At 33.1% G+C, this 20,705-nt stretch overlaps 3 protein-coding genes across 3 annotated transcripts; 2 read left to right on the plus strand and 1 right to left on the minus strand.

Annotated features, from left to right (window-relative positions):
* Positions 1 to 216: 216 nt before the first annotated feature.
* LOC125077125 (protein transport protein Sec61 subunit beta) lies at positions 217 to 998 on the minus strand. The gene is made up of 3 exons (XM_047688937.1): positions 838 to 998; positions 560 to 762; positions 217 to 469 (listed from the first exon to the last, which is right to left on the minus strand). Exons 1-3 carry the CDS (start codon positions 838 to 840, stop codon positions 382 to 384), a joined length of 294 nt encoding a protein of 97 aa, XP_047544893.1. The 5' UTR covers positions 841 to 998; the 3' UTR covers positions 217 to 381.
* A 6,860-nt stretch (positions 999 to 7,858) lies between these two features.
* On the plus strand, positions 7,859 to 16,462 carry LOC125077346 (2',5'-phosphodiesterase 12). Its single transcript, XM_047689268.1, has 8 exons — positions 7,859 to 8,604; positions 8,685 to 8,808; positions 8,923 to 9,062; positions 10,004 to 10,166; positions 10,510 to 10,798; positions 11,265 to 11,385; positions 15,738 to 15,889; positions 16,329 to 16,462. Exons 1-8 carry the CDS (start codon positions 7,944 to 7,946, stop codon positions 16,434 to 16,436), a joined length of 1,758 nt encoding a protein of 585 aa, XP_047545224.1. The 5' UTR covers positions 7,859 to 7,943; the 3' UTR covers positions 16,437 to 16,462.
* A 1,737-nt stretch (positions 16,463 to 18,199) lies between these two features.
* On the plus strand, positions 18,200 to 20,465 carry LOC125076977. The gene is made up of 4 exons (XM_047688739.1): positions 18,200 to 18,431; positions 18,619 to 19,047; positions 19,490 to 19,652; positions 20,224 to 20,465. The coding sequence occupies exons 1-4, from the start codon at positions 18,362 to 18,364 to the stop codon at positions 20,447 to 20,449; spliced, it is 888 nt and encodes a 295-aa protein (XP_047544695.1). The 5' UTR covers positions 18,200 to 18,361; the 3' UTR covers positions 20,450 to 20,465.
* Positions 20,466 to 20,705: the final 240 nt, after the last annotated feature.

Raw genomic sequence — 20,705 nt, forward strand, 5'->3', positions numbered from 1 at the left:
TAAGTGTAAAAAAATGACCATTTTCCTTTTATGCTATGTAAATGCATACTAATAATGACTAAGCAAAATGCAATTGTATTTTAAAAATATTTATATAACTATTTAGTACACATATAATATGTTTTTGTTTGTTCCTTTTTTTTTAATAGGTTTTACATTAAATTTGTATTCTCTATAAGTGGGGTTAGGTTAGACTACTGTAATAAAACAAAAAAATTGAAATACTTAAAATTTATTATAAAGAACAAAATAATTTATTCAAATTTAAATCTAGATACTTTCATGTATAATAAAAGCACTTCTCATAACATATTCTTTCACTCTCTTATCATAGAATTATAATTAATTATTTATTAAGTATATAATATCAACACAGCTTATTTAAGCTCTTGTGTATTTACCCCAAATATGCAACATAAATACGGATGCAATGAACAACAAAGACATAACCAATACTGGAACTGGACCCCTGAAAATAAAATTGTTTGTTAATCCTTAGTGTCTATTTACAAATCAATTATAATAAAGTTATTATCGTCACCGTCATCTTGTTACTTACACTTTGACGCCAGGAGAATCATCTGTATAGAAACGCCACATTCCACCTGATCCAGCGCCAGTGGTACGATTTCTGGCCGCTGTAGTGGTAGTAGTTGACTTACGTTGTCTGACGGTACCACCACTAGAAGATCGAGGAGCTGCACTTGCCTTGCTCGGAGAACGACTTCCTGATCCCACCGATGTAGAACTTGGTGCGGCTGGCTGAAATTAAATATTTCAGTATGAGAATAATATTTTCATATTTTTTTCTAATTAAGCTTAACTCATTTTTTGTACCATTTTTATGTTTAAATGAACTAAATGATAAACCCTTTCACAATACTAGGATTCTAGTCTTATAAAGACAACAGCACAATGTATAAGACAGCCCTTATAGAAATTATAAATGCCACTAAGTTCGAGTTGGCGATCAACTCTGCAACGCGTTTAAATGAAGTTGACACGTCGACGTCGTGTGGTAGTGTTGCCAAATGAATATCGCAAAAAGCTTAAAAAAGTTTTAAGAAAATTAATATACTTATATTATGTATGATGACCCATTTTGAGGTGAAAACACTTTCAGCTAACTACTTACAAACTTTAGATTACTATTTAAATAGATTATATGATTCCGCTTTTCGTTACTCGAAAATTACATTCTATAAAATATATATTTAATAATATCAATTTACTAAGAACAGTATACACATATCATCAAAAAAAATTATAATAAATTGTCATTATAATATTGTCCATTGTAATCAATGTAGGTATACTATGAATAAGATTGTTTTCGTAGCCTTTAATACAGATTAAAACATAAATATTAAATATAAATAACTCCTCAGTTCACGTAGTACATGCAGAACTTTTAGATAAGTGTTTTTTGTTTGCTTAAATTTATTTTGTGTTGTTTTAAAGTCAGTATGAATACGATGATAGAACTCTTACACTACACTGAATTATTGCCTTTTTTTATATTCTTCTACTATATTTTTTCTCTATTACATTTTAAAATTTTGATATATTAGATTAAAAATTTCTCTATATATATAGTAACATTTTAGTTTTGGTAGCTGACATAAGCAGCTTTGACAAGTGACACATGATCATGACTTATCGTGAAAAGCAGTGCGGCGACAGTTTCTAAGAAATGGTCGAAAACATTGCAAAGCAACGTAATCTTAACCTTATTACGTACGTAATAAAGTTTAAATTTAGTTGAAGAACGGAATCGAGAAACTTATGAATCCTTAGCCAACACACAGATATAAATCATTCGGAATGTTGGTAGTTTGTTACAGAGAACAGCCATATTTGTTTTCGACATTTCGAATTTAACAACGTATTTGTGAAGTTCGGTGTATCTTGAAAATTTTATTTTCATTGATAATAACTGTGTTATTTGATTACTAATTGTATTGTAATGGAGAATATACGACATTACAGTTATAGGAAGTGTGCGATTTGTGGTGTGCGAAAGTTACCCAAGTCTAACACGCTCCTTTCAAGTTTTCCTTTAGACCCAGATCAGTAAGTTAAATACCATATTTATTATGTCTTCACATTATTAAATTTATCAAATCATCTAACATTTTAATTTTTACAATTTTACAAGTTTACAACAGAAAAACTTAATTATCTGGTCGTATATTTGAATCGAACCGACTTATGAAAAGTAAACTTAGAAGCATGCTACCCTTACTTTAACGTATAAATGCTGCTTTCAGATGCCGATTATGGGTGAAAGCAACTGGTGATGAAATTTTAATTCATTTGCCGATTGAGAAGTTGCATGAGCTAAAGTATATATGTGGTTCTCATTTTGTGCCTGAGTTTTTCAATACCAAAGGAAATCGTTTACTTAAAACTGCTGTGCCAACTGAGAAGCTTACTAGACCACCTTTATGTGATGATACTTTGAATGAGTTTCCTTTACATGTTAAGTCCTTTTATGAAATGAGGAAAAAGAACTCAGGTATGTAAATTAAAGTTAAAACGAAGTATGTGTTTATTTAAATTATAGTAATTAAATTCTTTACTGTTTGTGTTCCTCCAATTACTTTAAAAGCACATAAGTTCTCATGTGAATTGCATAGTAGAGATTGAAGATCATCTAGATATCTTGAACTTAAAACGCCTGTGTATTCCACAAAATTCTTATTCTATAGTATCACATTAAAGAGGTTGCATATTGAATAATAAACTCCCTTTATTTCTTTTTCTTCATATTTTAAAATTTCATTTTGCTGAAATGCAAAAAAAAAACTATACTTAAGTAATGACATTCATATTCATATCTAATAATACAATTTCTTAATAAGTAACATTTAGTTTTTGTATTTATTTCTTATACTATTAAAAATATTAATTTACAGTTTCACATTTTATGTCATTTCAAACATTCAATTTTAATATTATTATTAATATTTCTTTCATTTCAATTAAATTATATACCTAGATTCAATTCAAGACTGACTGGATTGAATATTGATATTGAGTAATAACTGAAGCGCAATTATAATTAACTGCTTATATTTCAAATAATTTTATTTTATTAACCATATTATTACATTATATTAATTAAAGAATTTGATAATTTGTTTATTATTTATAATTAGTAATTTTTAAGCATTTTTTTTCTATTACTTTTATTACGGTATTAAGAAAAATATAACAAAGTATTCCTTTGTTATATTTTAATATAAAAATTGAAGTTACTGCTTTATTTTTTCATAATTTAAGTAATTCATAATATTTCTAATTTCTAATTCTAAGTATGTACTGATAACAATATTACTCATTTATATTATTCGATAATTGCACAAATATTAAATGCATTCAAGGTTTGTTAATTATGATATTATTTAATATTTGTGTTATTACTATTTATTTCATACAATTTTAATGTTATTTATTATTACAAAATGTTATTTGGTTTTTGAAAGAGATCATGATTTTTTTATATTTGTTGTTATGCCAATTACTTAATAAATATTTCTTGTTTACAGTTGTACTGGCAGAAAGTACCAATATCAATACCAGAATGGCAGTTGAGGAACCAGTGCGACTTTCTCATCATTTAATGAGTATGTATTTTACATCCCCTTAAATAGTAGCATCTAAAACAATTGTCATCATCATCATCATCATGATCAACCAATGGACGTCCACTGCAGGACATAGGTCTCTAGGACACATTAGTGCTTATTTGACATTAGGGGCGTGCACAGGATATCTCGGAGAATACCCAATTAATCTATTCTCCTGTGGGACTATCTACTAACAGGCCTGTTCTAAATACATGCTTTGTTGAAAATAAAATAAAAAACATGAAATACTATCTCTCATGTATTAAAAATACCAAATACTTTTAGGACCAGTATTTAAAATATAAAATACAAAATACAGTATTTTTTTTTTTTATACAAAATACATTAAGATTTAGGATTTCGGTTCAAAGGGGAAAAGGAAATTATGACTTTCTGGTATTTTGCTAAGCTAAACCGTGGAGGTGGACAGATCGGCTGTGTAGGTTTTTTTTGACAACAAAACCCTATAAAGGATTCCTTGCACTTCAATTCATTTTGTTTTTTTTTTTTTACTTCAGGTAAACCAACGAGTTCCACTGCCAATGTGTTAAGTTCTGGTAATGATGATTCGGTACAGATATCTGGTCCTTTGAAAAGAAAGAATGGTAAGAAATTTATATGAATTTATATTGATTTCAGAAATTTCCCTATATTACAGTCATTTTATTCTGCTTAATGATAAATTATACTGCTGAATATATATAATACTTGCTGTTGTGGTAAAGCTGTATACTCTTGTGGAATGGTCTTGACTGTTAGCTAGGTACAGCGGGTTTAAAGAAAGAAGCCCTATTTATGCGTCGGGGGCTTAAATACACAAATACATATATATATATGTTCATACATAAAAAATATATGCTAAACTGCTGGCGAATCCTGCAATGGTCATGTGTCAAACCCAGAGTAAAAAACAGTAGAAGTTTGAAAGTATACATATACAAATAAAACTACAACACAAATGTACTGAATCATGGGAAGAATGTAAATGCTTATAATGTAGCATTTATGTTTTAAAAGTATTTTACAGAAAATCCGTATCAATACTTTACCATTCTCTTCAATTGTAAATATTGGAGAAGAATTTAAATTGTACGGAACATAAGCTTATGGATTCTAAATAATGCCAATAAATACAATTTTAACTTAACTTGGATATATTTTTCAGATGATATACTGCCACAGAGAGACAGTGAAATTAAAGTCCAGAGCTATACACGCTTAAGGAAGAATGATTGCAATATACCTGGTATGTATTTGATACCATACATTATAATGGATTTCTTTTCATTTCCTCTTAACCCATTATCGTTCACTGCTGGACACCTTATAGATTATTACCCCCTTTAAACCATACACTAACTTGGTATTGTATAGTGGTTGCATTGGTGTGGTTTGTTTTTTCTAGCCAAAACATTTTTCTATAACTTTCTGTGTTTATCTACGTTTACTGCCACTATGACTGAATTTTACTTTCATTTTAAATTAATTCGTATTTATGATTGTTTTAGGTGCAGAGATATTGACTAAACGAGAAAAACTGTTACTGAAACGTCTGCAAGATTCCAAAATTACCTTAAAGAGGATTGAAAAATCATCCTTAAATTTGGACAAATTAGATTCTGATGTTTTGAAATCCATTATAGAGAATGCAGTAAAAAATCAGAAAAAAAGTTCTCATGGGAAGCGCTGGGATCTAGAAAACAAAATCTCTGCTCTAGCTATCTTTAAGAGATCTCCTAAAGCTTACCGCTTCATGCAGAGTGTGCTACCACTGCCTAGCACAAGAACACTACAAAGAATTTTGAAGGAAATTCCCATGGAACCTGGTATTCATACCCAAGTTATGCAGATATTAGAAAAGAAAGGTCAAGAGCTGGAAGATGATGAAAAGCATTGTGTTCTTTTGTTTGATGAAATGGCTTTAAAAAAAAGATTGATTTACAACGACTCCATGGATAAGGTTGAAGGGTATGTAGACTTGGGAGATGGAGAGAGTATGGGTAGAAGAAATAAAATTGCTGGACATGCTTTAGTGTTTATGATTCAAGGCATAAGAAAAAAATTTAAACAGCCCATAGCACATTATTTTGTTGAAGGAACAATAGAAAGTGAAAAATTAGCAGTGCTGATAAAAAGCATAGTGGATGCCATACACAAATCTAAATTTAATGTAGTCGCAACAGATTGTGACCAAGGGCCAACCAACATGGGTGCACTTAACTTATTGAAAAAATTTGATGGTCTTATGCCAGAAGCAAATTATTTTTTTGTCAATGAAAAAAAAGTGTTCATTATGTTTGACATTCCACATCTTTTCAAGTCAATTAGAAATAACTTCTTCCAAGCTGGCGCGATGGAGTTTACAGGAAAAATTGCTAAATGGTGCCATTTGAAAGAAGCAGAAGAAAGAAATAGAAACTTTCTACATTTCCAAAATATTAATTTATCAGTTGTGAATCCTACTTTCAAAACTAAAATGCGTGTTAAATTTGCAGCTCAAGCACTAAGCAACACGATGGCAGCAGTTTTGAAGATGTTGGCGTGGGGCGAAACCGACACCGCGAAGCGTGAAGAACTTAATGACACCGCGTTTGTGATTGAACAAATGGATAAACTTTTTGACTGCACTAATGGACCAGCATCACCAAAGGACGTCAAAAAAGGCATTCGGGAAAATGTATCAGAAAATTCAAAGCACGAGGAATCTTGGAATTATTATTTAAAATATATAGACACAATAAAATTTTTAAAATCTGACTCGCAGATTAGATTGCGAAATGTCCGCTGCATAAAAGGTTTTCAAACAACTTTAAAATCATTAAAAGATATTTGGCATTTTCTTAATAAAGAGGCTAATTTTAAATATTTGAATTTACGCCAACTTAACCAAGATTCCTTGGAAAATTTGTTTGGTAACATAAGACAACACAGTGCAACAAACAGAAATCCTACATGCTCTCATTTCAATGCTGCTTTAAAATCCAGCGTAATTTCAGGTTTGTCAGGTCCACATAGCCGTGGTTCTAATTGTGAAGTTGATTATAACAACTTATTTGTATCTTACCAAGAACTAAATCAGAAATCCAAACCCGACTTAGAGTCAACTTCTGTACCAGAAAATGTAGATTCCGGGAATGATGTTAATGTTTGTTACCCTGTGTTGTCTTTACCTGAAGATTCTGAAATAGAATATTTTGAAAGTTCGCTCTGTAGCTTTGAAGAACAACCAGTCGTATATGTTAGTGGGTACTTAGCTGCAAGAGTCCTCACTAAATTCAATTGTGAATGTTGCAATTTTTATTTGAAAGAGGTAAATCCAGATTTTGCCAATCCTCTTTATAAATATATCTCATTGAAGGAATGGTGGCAGGGTAAAATGTCACTAACCTATCCAAAAAAAGAATTATGTAATCTAGTAAACGAAGCAAAAAATATATATGAAGAATTTGTTGCCCCTGACCTATATAGACTAAACATTTGCCAGTATTCTATATTACAACTAAGTACACGCTGCAATATGACATGGTTTAAATGCGAAGCTCATTATAAATATGTAATGGAACATATATTTACTTTATTAAGCAAACTCTTCATTAGAAGATCATGTAAAATTATTAATTCTGATTTTGTAATATCAGAATGTGATGTAGCGGATAAAGTTAAAAAGGCACAACAGCTTAATAAAGACAAATAAATGTTCCTGGCTTTTTCTCATTAAGTACAGTATTGCTTAACCAGGTATAGTCTGTTTTTTCTTTGTTTGGTGCGATCTAAATCTTTTTATTCAATTATTTAATGTAAAAAATAATATTTCATTTACTTCATTTTGTTTGTATCTTAATTATGATACCAAGTAAAAGTAGACTATAACTCACTTGACGATTTTAAAAGTTCTTGTAACAACATATGTAAATAAAGTACATTTTGAGTTAAAAGTTTGTGTTTTTATTTATTTAAATCCAAAACTATAAAATGATAAATACAGACATGATCTATTTTATCGACAATTAAAGCACATTACTATTTTATCGATATCGATACATTTATTGTCGACACCACCACCTCCCTACAGTTGTCAAAAAAGTGGTTGGGTTGGCAGTAAGTACTTCCGTATTTTACTTCCAATAGGTTGGTAGTGCTTCTCATAAGGTTCATATATGTGTGCGTGAGCTCGGGACTAGTGTTCTAAGTGCCGACTCTTACTTTACATACTCTTTGGTGAAAAGCGAATGCAGAAATCTGAATTCTAAATGTCTTATCTGATCAATCTACTGATCAAATTACTGAGTGCTGTAATTTTTCAAATATAGCATGGTCAAAAAGTGCACAATTTTATTCCGTTCGTTTAATTCTTTGTTTTCGATTTCTAAAAGTAACAATATGAATCAAAATAAGTGCTATTTTAGGTATATTAAAGAGCATGGCCAAGTCGATATATCATTTCTTTTTAGTAATAAAGATAATGTGCGCCAATTTAACCTGAGTAGAAAATCTTCAGAAACTTTGGAAACGTTATGTACTCGTATTGCTACAAATGTACAGAAGATTATTAATAAGAAGACAAAGAATAAAGGCCCTAATAAAGAACAAGAAATTGAGGTAAAGATATACGATAATAAAAAGAATCCGATTTCTAAAGAGGCAACTTGTTCTGAACTATTTTCGTATCAGGAACCGATTTTAAAAATTTCGGAAAATTTTTATGATATTATTCTTAACGCACCATGGGTTGTTAATTTTAATTTACCAAAAAGTATATTAATGGGGTTTCCAGTTTTTCCGGAAAATTTTGAAACTCATCATACAGATATTGAGCTCAGTATATTTAATTGGTACCGAGGTAAGGCATATAACGAGAAAGGAAATGAAGTGAGTGATATACATATTGAATGGGAATTTATTACAAATAGCTATTACTATACACCAACAAAAGAAGATGTTGGTATGAAATTAAAGCTGGCCTGTACACCAGGTATTGTTAGATTACATATTAAGGATATATTTAAGATTTTTGCCAAATTCGGTAGATATATGTTTTATATTTTTTTGCAGTAAATAAAAGTAACATAGGTCCTATTGTGGAAAGTGTGACAAAAAATACTGTGGAAGCTGGGCCTGGTCCTTGTCCCTTTGAAAATCGACATGTATTCACAGTAAATAAATTGAAAGAGAAGAGGTAATTCATATAATCGGTAACTCAAACTTAATATTCTTTATTGATATTATGAGGGTAATTGTGAGCTATTTAAGTAATTTAAGTATGTACCTATAAAATAAAATATCTTTTCAGCTTCCGCTGTGTTTCATATAACATTTTAGCAGATTTATATTGTGATTCTGACTTTAGCCGAACAGTTTTACATCCATATTGTCCACCATATGCTTTACATATTGATTATAGGAAACAGCTTATCTTAAAAGAATTAAAAGGTAAGCCAATGAGTATTATATGTATAAGTTATAAGAAATCATAAAATTGTATTTTTACCAAGAATGTTATGAATATGTCATTTTGGATCTGGATATGGACATGGATATATTAATAATAATTTTAGGTTTCAGATAAGATTATGGATACGAAATATATTTCGGGTTATCCAATTGTTTCGGATATTTTTGGTTACAGATATTACATTATTTAGAAAAAATAACATGATATTCATATGACTTTAATTTTACTAGACTAGACTACTATTTAGTATTAGGTATCATCTCAGAAATAAAACTAATAGCTTTAAAATACAATTAGCTACTCTCAAAGTATAACACTATGCAAAACTAAATTATAATAAATATATTTTTTATTGGGTTCAGTTGGATAGATTTTTATTTCATATATCTGATAGTTATGGTTACAGAGCTCTATATCATCCCTGATTTTTTAACAATAGAACTAAAATAAATGATAGTACAGTTTGTGCATTTTAATATATAATCTATTCATCAATTGTGCTGCAATCACATATAGTCTATTCCAATCAAATAACAACAAACATTTTTTGATGATTTGCATAATTCCATGCGATTTGTTATGAGCTATTGCTATATCATATGGTCCTTGATTAACATATTGTTAATTTATAAAAGAATACTTAATCACATAATTAATATACTTATAATATAGTTCTCGACTAATTATTATGTCTATTGAATATAAAGTTTCATTATTTGACTTTATTTCTTCTTGGATTGGAATAATAATTAATACTTGCAATGTACATCCTTTTTTTTATATTCTAAACTAGGAAGGGACACCTAGTCACAACTTTATTTTCCCTAAAAAGTTTATTACATTTGTCGTTAAAAAAACTTAACATATCACAATTTTTTTTTCAAGATATGAATGTATTGAATTTTGATTATGTTTTCAGGTTACAATGCTGATATAATTTGTCTACAAGAAGTAGATTTAAAAGTTTTTAATAGCAGTTTAAAACCATTCTTAGGATGTGAGGGATTAGAAGGATTATTTTATAAAAAAGGGAAGGCTGTTGCTGAGGGGCTGGCATGCTTCTATAGAAAAGACAGATTCAAGTAATTAAATATTTATTTAATATGTTATTGAAACATTATCAAAAAAAGAAATTCCTCTAAAGGTGAAGTTCTATTCATTCTATGCCAGCTATGTACAACTGCAAAGCTTTAAAAAAAAAAACTCAAACTGATAAAAGATTGTGTAAGAGCTCCTGCTCTTGATACTTAAAAAAAAAGTTAAGGCACATATTTATATAACATTAGGATGTCTAAAGAAGTAATTGTAAGCATCAAATACAATTAATATAATTCCTAAAGTAATTCTAAATGGCAATATTGATTAGGTTTAGTATGAAACTTTTCTGTGTATTCAATGAATTTAAATGATCAAATAATTTTCTAGGCTTATAGGGGAAGACAATATATTTTTAGCAACAGCCTTAAAAACCGAAACATGTTTAAAATCAATTTGGGACGAAATTAAAGACAATGCACCATTATTGGAGAGAATATTGGATAGATCAACTGTAGCAAGTGCATCTATTTTACAATCAATAGAAAATCTAGATGAAATTATTTTAGTTGGCAATACACATTTATATTTTCATCCTGATGCAGATCATATAAGATTACTTCAGGGTGGTATTATTATATACTGGTTGGGAGATTTACAGAAAAAATTAAGAAAACAGGTATATTTGTTACAGTAGCAATAGTTGTGTTTTTAATCATAACACTGTACATATGCACAACTGAATAATGAAACCGTTTAAATATATTTATGAATCAAATGAATAGTTTAGTCCAGGAAAGTATTTTGTGCTGTCCAACATAATATCAATTTTGTGTCAGGCTATGAATTAATAGATATGGTACATATCATAAGACTAATTGTATGCCTGTCAAATTTATTAATGGCAATAAAAAATCGAAGCTTTAAACTTAGGGCAAACTCATTTTGAGTTTGGTACTATTGACACTAAATCTTTCTTAGATACTGTTGGTGATATTTTTTACTGATATTGTATGCAACAAATATTTGGAATCTTTTCACACATTCAATTTTGATAATGTTTATATTCAACTGAAGGACTAAACTTATTTTTTTAGTGTTATAAGCATTACAATTTCTGATATGAATATTTATTTATTTTTTAGTATCCACAAAAAAGGATCAGTCTCATATTAAGTGGTGATTTTAATAGTGTTCCATCATGCGGCATTTATCAACTGTATACGACAGGTATAGCTCCTAGTAGCTTACCTGACTGGAAATCAAGTAAGTTTATAATAAACAATTCATTAAAAAGTTTCAAATATGAAGATTTAATATGGTTGTTGCGGCCCGCGCATCATAATATAGTGTATTAACAGTATATAAACAAATAAATTTCACAAAGTCAGTGATAGATATTGTATTATCACAAAGTGAGTGAGAGTAAGGTCTACTCAACAACATTTTAAAATGTCTAACTGACATACAACACAAAGCTTAAGCCGGTAGAACATAGATGAGCACTAAGATTGGATTTTTTTAAATTAATCTCCTGACTGGATTTGATGGGAAATCGATATTTTAGATTCTGTTTTTAATATAATGTATCTGTTAAAGTGCTTCTGAAAATTCATCACCTAAAAGAATTAAATTTGGGATGATAGTTTGTAGAAGTATGACTTTTTTCAATGATTAATTTAATGAAATCCGGTATTTAGGCTGTTTGTGAAAATTCATCAACCAAGGGGGTGAAGTTAAAGATAAAATTATTATGTATATGTCAATGTTTGAAATATGAAAATATGCACCTTGTTTGAGTAAAGAGCAGTTGCACAGCTCTTTCTAATATACATCCTTCTGGTGGTAGGATGTCAATCATCCGCCTGGCTTGTTACCACCGTACGCATGGTGAAACACTCGTGAAGTGGCTGCTTGCAGCCGCGTTTCGAGATCAGCCGGCGTACAGCCAGTGCCCGAGCGCGCATTGTCGCGATAAGTGTTGGTCCGGTGGATGTTGCTGTTGAACCAATGCTGGAGGAAAGTATATTGACCCGCCGGTCAGGGAGACCCGTAGAAACGGTTGTTCCGCTGGCCGCCCGTGGCAGAGTACAGGGGCCCAAGCGTTCCTAACCAGCTCGCGAGGCTGCCCCACCAGGCCACGCATAATCCCGGTGTGGACCGTCGTGCCGGTTGGTGACCGGACGGTGGGGTCCCGGCGGCCACTACCGGGAGGGTTCGGGGGCCCTTCCGCCCGGCGGGTCGGTTTATTCTCTCTTCTGGCAACTTATTGGGGAAACACAGCTCCACACTTTGACCGTCCTTATCGTGGCAACGCATCGCTCGCTTCACGTCTCTTCCTCTTTTTTCCCCCTATCCATGACAGTGCATAAAAGAAATGACGGTCGTACAGCGGTGCACACCCCCACCATTCCCACGCTGTTTGAGGTTGAGTTCGTTAACATCCGTGGACTCCACGCTAACCTCAATGCTGTCCACCACCATCTCGAGACAGCACGGCCAGCAATGTTGTTTCTGACGGAGACTCAAATACTCCGTCCTGTCGATACCAGCTACCTTAATTATCCCGGCTACATGCTTGAAGAATCCTTCAAAGCGAAAGCCGGAGTATGCTTGTTCGTCAGGACGGATGTTTGTTGTCACCGTCTGCGCTGCTTGGAGGACCCTTCCTTCTCCCTGTTAGTGGTACGTGTGGACTTGGTTCGTCAGAGTCGGGTCTACGTGTGCCTCTACAGATCCCACAATGGTGACTTGGAGACAAGCCGACTATTTGACCATCTTAGTCGGGTGGCAGATGCTGCGCAAGAGCAGTTTCCTAACGCGGAACTGGTGTTTTTGGGGGACTTTAACGCTCACCATGAATCATGGTTGAAGTCCTCCAAAACTGACCATGCAGGAAGGACTGCCCATGCTTTCGCTCTCACGCATGACTTGACCCAGTTGGTTGATCAGCCCACCAGGATCCCAGACATTGACGGGCAAGCGCCTTCCCTACTGGACCTTCTGCTGACTAGCCACCCGGTGGAATATCAGGTTGAGGTTCGGGCTCCACTTGGTTCTTCGGATCACTGCCTGATATCTACCAAAGTGCCACAGGCCAAGCTGCCGCCACCAACGGTAAGCAAACGTCGCATTTGGCACTATAAGTCGGCAGATTGGGACGGTTTGCGCGATTACTATGCGTCAGTCCCTTGGAAGGAGCGTTGCTTCAGTGAGAATGACCCGACAGCTAGCGCCGCTGCTATTGCTGGTGAGATCCTGTTGGGGATGGAATACTACATTCCTAACTCAGACCTCGCCAGTAAGGGTACGCGTAACCGTTGGTTCACTCACGAATGTGCCGATGCTGTGTCTTCTAAGCAGGCGGCTTATCGCGCGTGGATCAATGGCTGCGTTAGTGGGGCATCTAACATTGACTCACTGAAAGCAACCTACAATAAAACTTCCAAGTCTTGTAGGAAGGCATACACAAGAGCGGATGCACAGCGCATTGCGCGGTTTGGCCATGACCTTATTTCACAACCTAGAGGCTCCCGTAGCTTCTGGCGTCTGACCAAATCTGTGCAAAGCAATTTCTGTCAACCTTCGCTGCCACCGCTCAGGTATCCGGACGGATCGCTAGCTCACAGTCCGCAGGAGAAAGCTGATCTTCTGGCAAAACTCTTTGCGGATAATTCCGTAATCAATGATTGTAGTGCGCTGCCACCAACAATTCCTTCATGTGGCTACACGATGCCTGACATCAAAATCAGGCAACGTGATCTACGTGCAGAGCTACAATCACTTGATGTGCGGAAAGCTAGCGGTCCCGATGGAATACCAGCCATAGTGCTGATGAAGTGTGCAGCGGAGCTGTCTCCTGTGTTAACGCGCCTGTTCCAGCTGTCTCTTTCTACAGGATGTGTGCCGGATTCTTGGAGAGAAGCTAATGTGCAAGCGGTTCCCAAAAAAGGGGATCGATCTGACCCGGCAAATTATCGGCCAATAGCTATCACCTCAGTTCTTTGTAAGGTGATGGAACGGATCTTAAACAACCAACTGATCCATTACCTAGAAGATCACTGTCTAATTAATGATCGTCAGTACGGGTTTCGACCAAAACGGTCCACAGGTGATCTTCTAGCGTACGTAACACACCTCTGGGGTGAAGCTATCGATAAGCGTGGAGAGTCGTTGGCCGTCAGCCTCGATATCTCCAAGGCTTTCGACAGAGTCTGGCACAGAAGTCTTCTCTCCAAGCTGCCGGCATACGGTCTGCCGGTTCAGCTCTGCACCTGGATTGCTAGCTTCCTACACAAGCGCAGCCTTCGCGTTCTAGTTGATGGTTGCGCTTCAAAATCCCATGTAGTGAATGCTGGAGTCCCCCAGGGGTCTGTGATATCCCCCACGCTCTTTCTTCTGCATATCAATGATATGCTCTCTCTCGGGAACATACATTGCTATGCAGATGACAGTACAGTGCACGGGGGATACCACGGACGCGCAGCGGCTGGACGGGCGGAAACTGAGGAGAGACGGAGGGATCTTGTTGTTGAGCTCGATAGGACGTTAGGACTCATCGCCAAATGGGGCTCTGACAATCTTGTTGAGTTTAACGCCAAGAAAACACAGGTGTGCGCTCTCACAGCGAAAAAGTCACCATTTTCCCCTCCTCCTTCCCTCTGTGGCACCACGCTGGAGATACATAGCAAAGTCGCCATACTGGGAATCGACGTTCGGTGCGACCTCAATCCAAGGGATCACATCGAGGCTGTTATAAAAACAGCCTCACGTAAACTCGGAGTCCTGAACAAGGTGCGGCGTTTTTTCACGCCTGCTCAACTGCTCCTGCTGTATAAAACACAGGTACGGTCCTGCGTTGAATATTGCTCGCACCTCTGGGATGGCTCCGCTAAGTACCTACTGGAGGCCTTGGATCGGTTGCAGCGACGTGCGGTTCGCATTATTGGCGATGTAAAGGTCACCAACACCCTCGAGCCTTTACAATTGCGTCGAGAGATAGCGGCACTCAGCGCTTTCTATCGAATGTGTCACGGCGAGTGCTCAGAGGAACTATTCTCCCTTATTCCTGCTTCCCCTTTCCTTCACAAGTCCACGCGTGCTGGTTCTCGATGTCACCGCCTAACTGTGACATCAATTCCATCGCGTACAAAGAAATTTGGCAACTCTTTTCTTTGTCGCACTTCCAAAACATGGAATTCTTTACCAGCGCACGTATTCCCCTCCTCTTATGACCTGGGTTCCTTCAAGCGAGGCGTGAAGAGGCATCTTGCGGGCCGGCAAGGCGGGGGCGGCTAGAGCAGATCACCTTTCCCAACTGCACTAGCCGTCGTCGCGTTTGGACTCTGCTACCACTTACCATCAGGTGGAGCAGAGTCATTTGCCCTCCCGGGCAATAAAAAAAAAAAAAAAAGCACGTAAAATTCGAGATGAAAGTGTGTATGGAAATTCGTCATTTTTTATTATATAAGTTAGAAAATGGAAGTCGGTTTTTTCTTTATAAGTAAAAGACGAAACGAAACAGTATTGTCCAATAGGATATCTAGATTTAAATTAAAAAAATAAAAATAAGTTCAACATACTAACCAAATAAATTTTATAATTAATAATCATTTTAGATCCAAACGAAGAAGTTACTGGTTTAAGTTTGTCACAAGATATCTCTTTGGATAGTGCCTGTGGAACTCCACAGTACACAAATTATACTGAAGGCTTTGCTGATTGTTTGGATTATATTTTTTACGAAAAGAATAATCTGAAAGTAGAGCAGGTATGTATCAAGTGATTTTTATAATCTAACGCGGGATTGAATTTTTTTTATCCTAAATCATTTACTTTCAAAGTTTTTAATTCAATTTTAATGTCAAACTAAATTAAATTTAGATCGTTCTACATTATTTATAAGAAAAAATATTTCACATTTGCTTCTGAAAATTGAAAAATACATTTTCATTTAATTAAACGAAAGACAGATGGGGCGCTCAGAATATTATAGAGAAGGGAACAATGGCAAGGCACCAAAACAAAGGCGAATGCAAATTCCCAGTGGTGTACGAAGCAATTTGTATATTTGACTTATAAAGAAAAAGACGCGTCGTTTCGCACTATAGGGAATTTACATTTGCTTTTGTTGCTTTACTATAATGTTCCCGCGCTCTATCTGCCTCTTGTTTTAAATTTTGAGTATTAACTGATGGTTATTTTTGTAGGTTATACCATTTCCCAGTATAGAAGAGCTGAAGACACATACTGCATTACCCAGCATCGTTTTCCCATCAGATCATATTTCTATTATAGCAGACTTGCAATTTAAATAGATTATGAATAAATTAAATTTCATTTACACAATGTCTTTTACTTTAGAAAATAATTATCTATACTAATATTATGAATTTGTCTGACTATCGGTTACGCTTTCACAGCCATTCCACTGAACTGTATTAGATGAAATTTGGTACGAAGCTTTTTTACTTTTCTTAACCTGACGACTTTGTCATAAGTTGTATTAAAAAGTTAGGATTAATATCATAATATTACCATAGTCCTACACTTATTTTTCAATGGGAATTCCAATATTTTATACAACACAATATCATAATATTCATTTATAAAAAAAATGTTTTAGGCCGACTATTGGCATTCCTAAAAGTAGGCAACGAATGAAGGAACCTAATGAAAGAATGTACAAATAGTACCACCTTTGTTATGTTAAAAAATATTTTAAATTAAATTTAAAAAGGTGTTCTTTGGTAAATTCTTCTATATAAAAATAAAATAAAGAATGCACATTATAAAATAAATATATCTTGAAAAATTATTAATTGTGAAACTGGTAGAGTTAGCAGTCGCAGCTCCCAATTGACCTTGAATAATAATAATAATAAGCTCATAAATAGTGAACGGTAAGTAAAGCATTCTAGTTTTGCAGTCTCTTATTTCTTATATAATGGTTGTCGAGTTTTTGATCGAAGAAAATGTCAGAGTATGTAATACAAACTTAATTTTACCATAGTATATAACTAATAATTAGATAGCCATTACATATTAAGAAAACTCCTGATCTGTAGGATAATTTTGTAAGGGTAATAAATTCAATTATTGATTCAACTTATTATGCAAAATCTTCTTACCTGATAATACGGTAAAGTCGTTCCAATTTTTAAATCTAGTAGTTTTTCGGACCCCAACAACCATAGGTCAATCTTAAGATGGTTTGCCCATCAGCAAATATTTGATAAAAATACCTTAAATCAATTATGAGCTTACTTTCATTGACACAATCTGCTTCATAGAAAACAATTTAGATTTACTTGGGCACGATAATCGACGCAGGTATCGATAATCGAGCTTATTACGGAAATCTATGAAACCTGGGACTTGGGAGTCATACTATGCCTTTGGGATTTAAGAGAGAAGTCAATACATACATGAATTTTTTAGAGAACAAACATAAAGAAAACAGCTACAGTACGACGATGCAAACAAAATTATCTCTATATATATTAAATAAACTGTAAAAGCTGACGACTTATTAATGGCGAATCGAAACATCCAGTTTAGTTGGCAATATTTTTTGGCCTTACGTTGATATCTGTTTGCGATGGATTGGCATTGGCGAGTTAACTGGTGTACGACTGGTTGATAAGAAAGAGTTCCTTGAGTATGAAATTTTCACCTCCTAGCTATTTATTTGTTATATATGTACTTATACATAAACATGATTGGTTTTCTTTCGCCGGATCTTCTCAAGTCCGCTTTTATAATATTTGATTGAATTTACGAATTTGAATTCATGTTTCTGGTAACAGTTAATTATTTGTAGCTTAGGATAACTAAAACACATATTATTTTACTTATGATACAAAATTTAGCCTCTTAACTTAAATCAGTGAAAATATACGAAATATTTATATTAATTTAAAATACGAAAAGAAAAGAATAGCGTCCATACATTTAATATTTGATTTATATTGTATTTTTATTAACAATTTAACACTTATTAACTATTTCTCATTATCTGTGCTCTGTTTTGGTGTCAAATTTATACTGACAAGTGGCAACTGACTGACAGCAGTTTGCTAATAAATGCAGGTATTTTATTACTGTACATAATACATATAGGACTATAGGTGCCTACTACCTGGTGTATTGTGTATCTTTATGACTTATTCTCATTTCTTTTGTCTCCTTTGATTATTGCACGCAGTAAGTTTCGTCTATTTGGTATATTAAGTATTAAAACATGTTGAAATTGTGTAATCAACCAAATTTTAAACCATGTAATCAAAAGTATGTCAAGAATACGTTTTTTGGTAAGTTCAGAATATTTTTTTTGGTGTGCGCTTATGCTTATAAATAACTGTAAACAATGATGTGTTGATGTTGCTATATAAACAGGTATTGTAACTTGTATGGAAATTTCCGTTATGATTACACGTAGATGAGCGTCGATAAGTAATTATATGCCTTTTATAAAAAGTTTTATGTTTTCTTTGATAGGTGGCAATGCTCAAATCGGCAAGCCTATTCACAATACGCCATCAGTAAAATATCCTCAAGTTGCATCTCTCAAGCTGCCTACAAATGTTGTTAACATAAATGAAGCTGAAATGGCTAGATTTTCTCCTTTAAGGGAAAGAGATTTATTAGGACCTGTTATAAATGCTTATAACATAAAGCAGGAGAGGCCCGTATTTGATATAACTCTACAGTATGATCCACATATTAATAAATATGACTGCAGAGGTGCTGTTAGTTTGTCATCATCCATGCAGAGTAATGTTCCAAGTCCATTTAGCGGCAACCACACTCATTTGAACATGCCAGGATCACAGTGGGGTCAAGGGTATAAGTATTTATCCGACCACCTGCAGAATGCTCATTACCTCACTTTAAGAAATGAATATCGTGGAAAATTGTACAATAAAGGTATAGTTTATACATATATCTATTTTTATTTAGGAAAAAGTTAATTTTTAGAGTTATTTTTTATTAAGTTTATAATTAGTAAATATTTGTACACAAGGGTTAAACAGCAGTTTTTTTAGTTTTTATCATTAATGTTAAAAACATCAAAAAACTTTTGTTCATAATATATTTTTAATATTAATTATGAATTAAGCATAGGGTGGGTAAATATTTTCAGTATTTTTTTAGAATTAAAATTTATTATTAGAATAAGAACTTATGTTGCATCATGGAATATAAAATAAGTTTAACAAGACATTAATTGCTTTTGTGGGGTATTTTCTTATCATTATTAATACAAAAACATAAATAAAGGAGATTTTTATTTGCTAACAGCTTAATTGCTTATTTAATATTGATAAGTTAATGTTAATTTCATAATGTATATTTGTCCAAAGCATAGTTATAACAATTGGAGCAAGGAACATGAGCACAGACAACAGTCCTCCATTGAGTGCTAAAGAAAAATTAAAAAAAGCTGTCAAAGATTATGGTTCAACCGTTATAGTATTTCATGTAACAATATCTCTTCTGTCTCTGGGTGGATGTTACATCCTTGTTTCTAGGTATGTGGTGTTGTAAATAATGGCCTATTAAATTGTACTATTCATTTCGAAATTAGCTTTTTTTGTATTTATTATATGCTAAAAAACATTAAAACTATTTTTGTAAAGGGTATTGCTTATTTTGCCATTTTAAATTAAACCAAAATTTCACTATAAAAATAAAAAATGATGATATAGAAATAAAGGTTCATACAATATTGTTGTTCAATTTATCTTTTAACTATTTGCATGTTTGTTTATTTATGTGTTTGTACATTTTTATCAGCTTTCAATAAATTATTACATTCTCTTTATTCTAGGCTGTGTTCCATAGATTATAGATTAAATGTGGACATCATATTACATTTCATATAATATATTTATTAAGCTGGAAGTAATTTAATTGATATAACTTTAATCATAATTCTTTTATACTTTATTATATAAAGTTTCATAAAAATTATACACACCACATATTATTTTTATCTATTATGATATTTCTAGCAATTGTAGTAGTATAAGTCTATAAAAGTAAAGTGAAAAAAATATTTGTTTTTGTATGTAAAACTATTTATATATTTTTTTGTTTCAGTGGAGTAGACGTAATGGCAATACTGAAGTATTTTAATATTGGTGAAGGAGCACTCCTAAATGCAGTTACATCAAATGCAGGAACTTTTGTTATAGCATATGGAGTGCATAAAATATTTGCACCTGCAAGAATAGCTATGACATTAACAGCAACGCCATTTATTGTTCGTTATTTGAGAAATATTGGTTTTTTAAAGCCCAATAATGGAATAGGTGGTGGGAAATAAAACTATTTATGAAGAATATGCTTTTTATTTAACTTTTAAATCATATGAGATTGGTGACTTTAAATTGGTAAATTTAAGTCATTCGTAATATAATAACTATTTAAAGAAGCAGTTAACAAGAGTATGAGGATAGTACTTTCGTACTCACTTAGATATATATTTTTATAAATATTTTATTAATAGGAAAATATCAGCTTTGGCCTTTTTAATATTTAATGTATAATCTTAATATATAATAATTAAATATAAGAATTTA

This window comes from Vanessa atalanta, chromosome 3 (genome assembly GCF_905147765.1).
Source record: "Vanessa atalanta chromosome 3, ilVanAtal1.2, whole genome shotgun sequence".
Lineage (NCBI taxonomy): Eukaryota > Metazoa > Arthropoda > Insecta > Lepidoptera > Nymphalidae > Vanessa > Vanessa atalanta.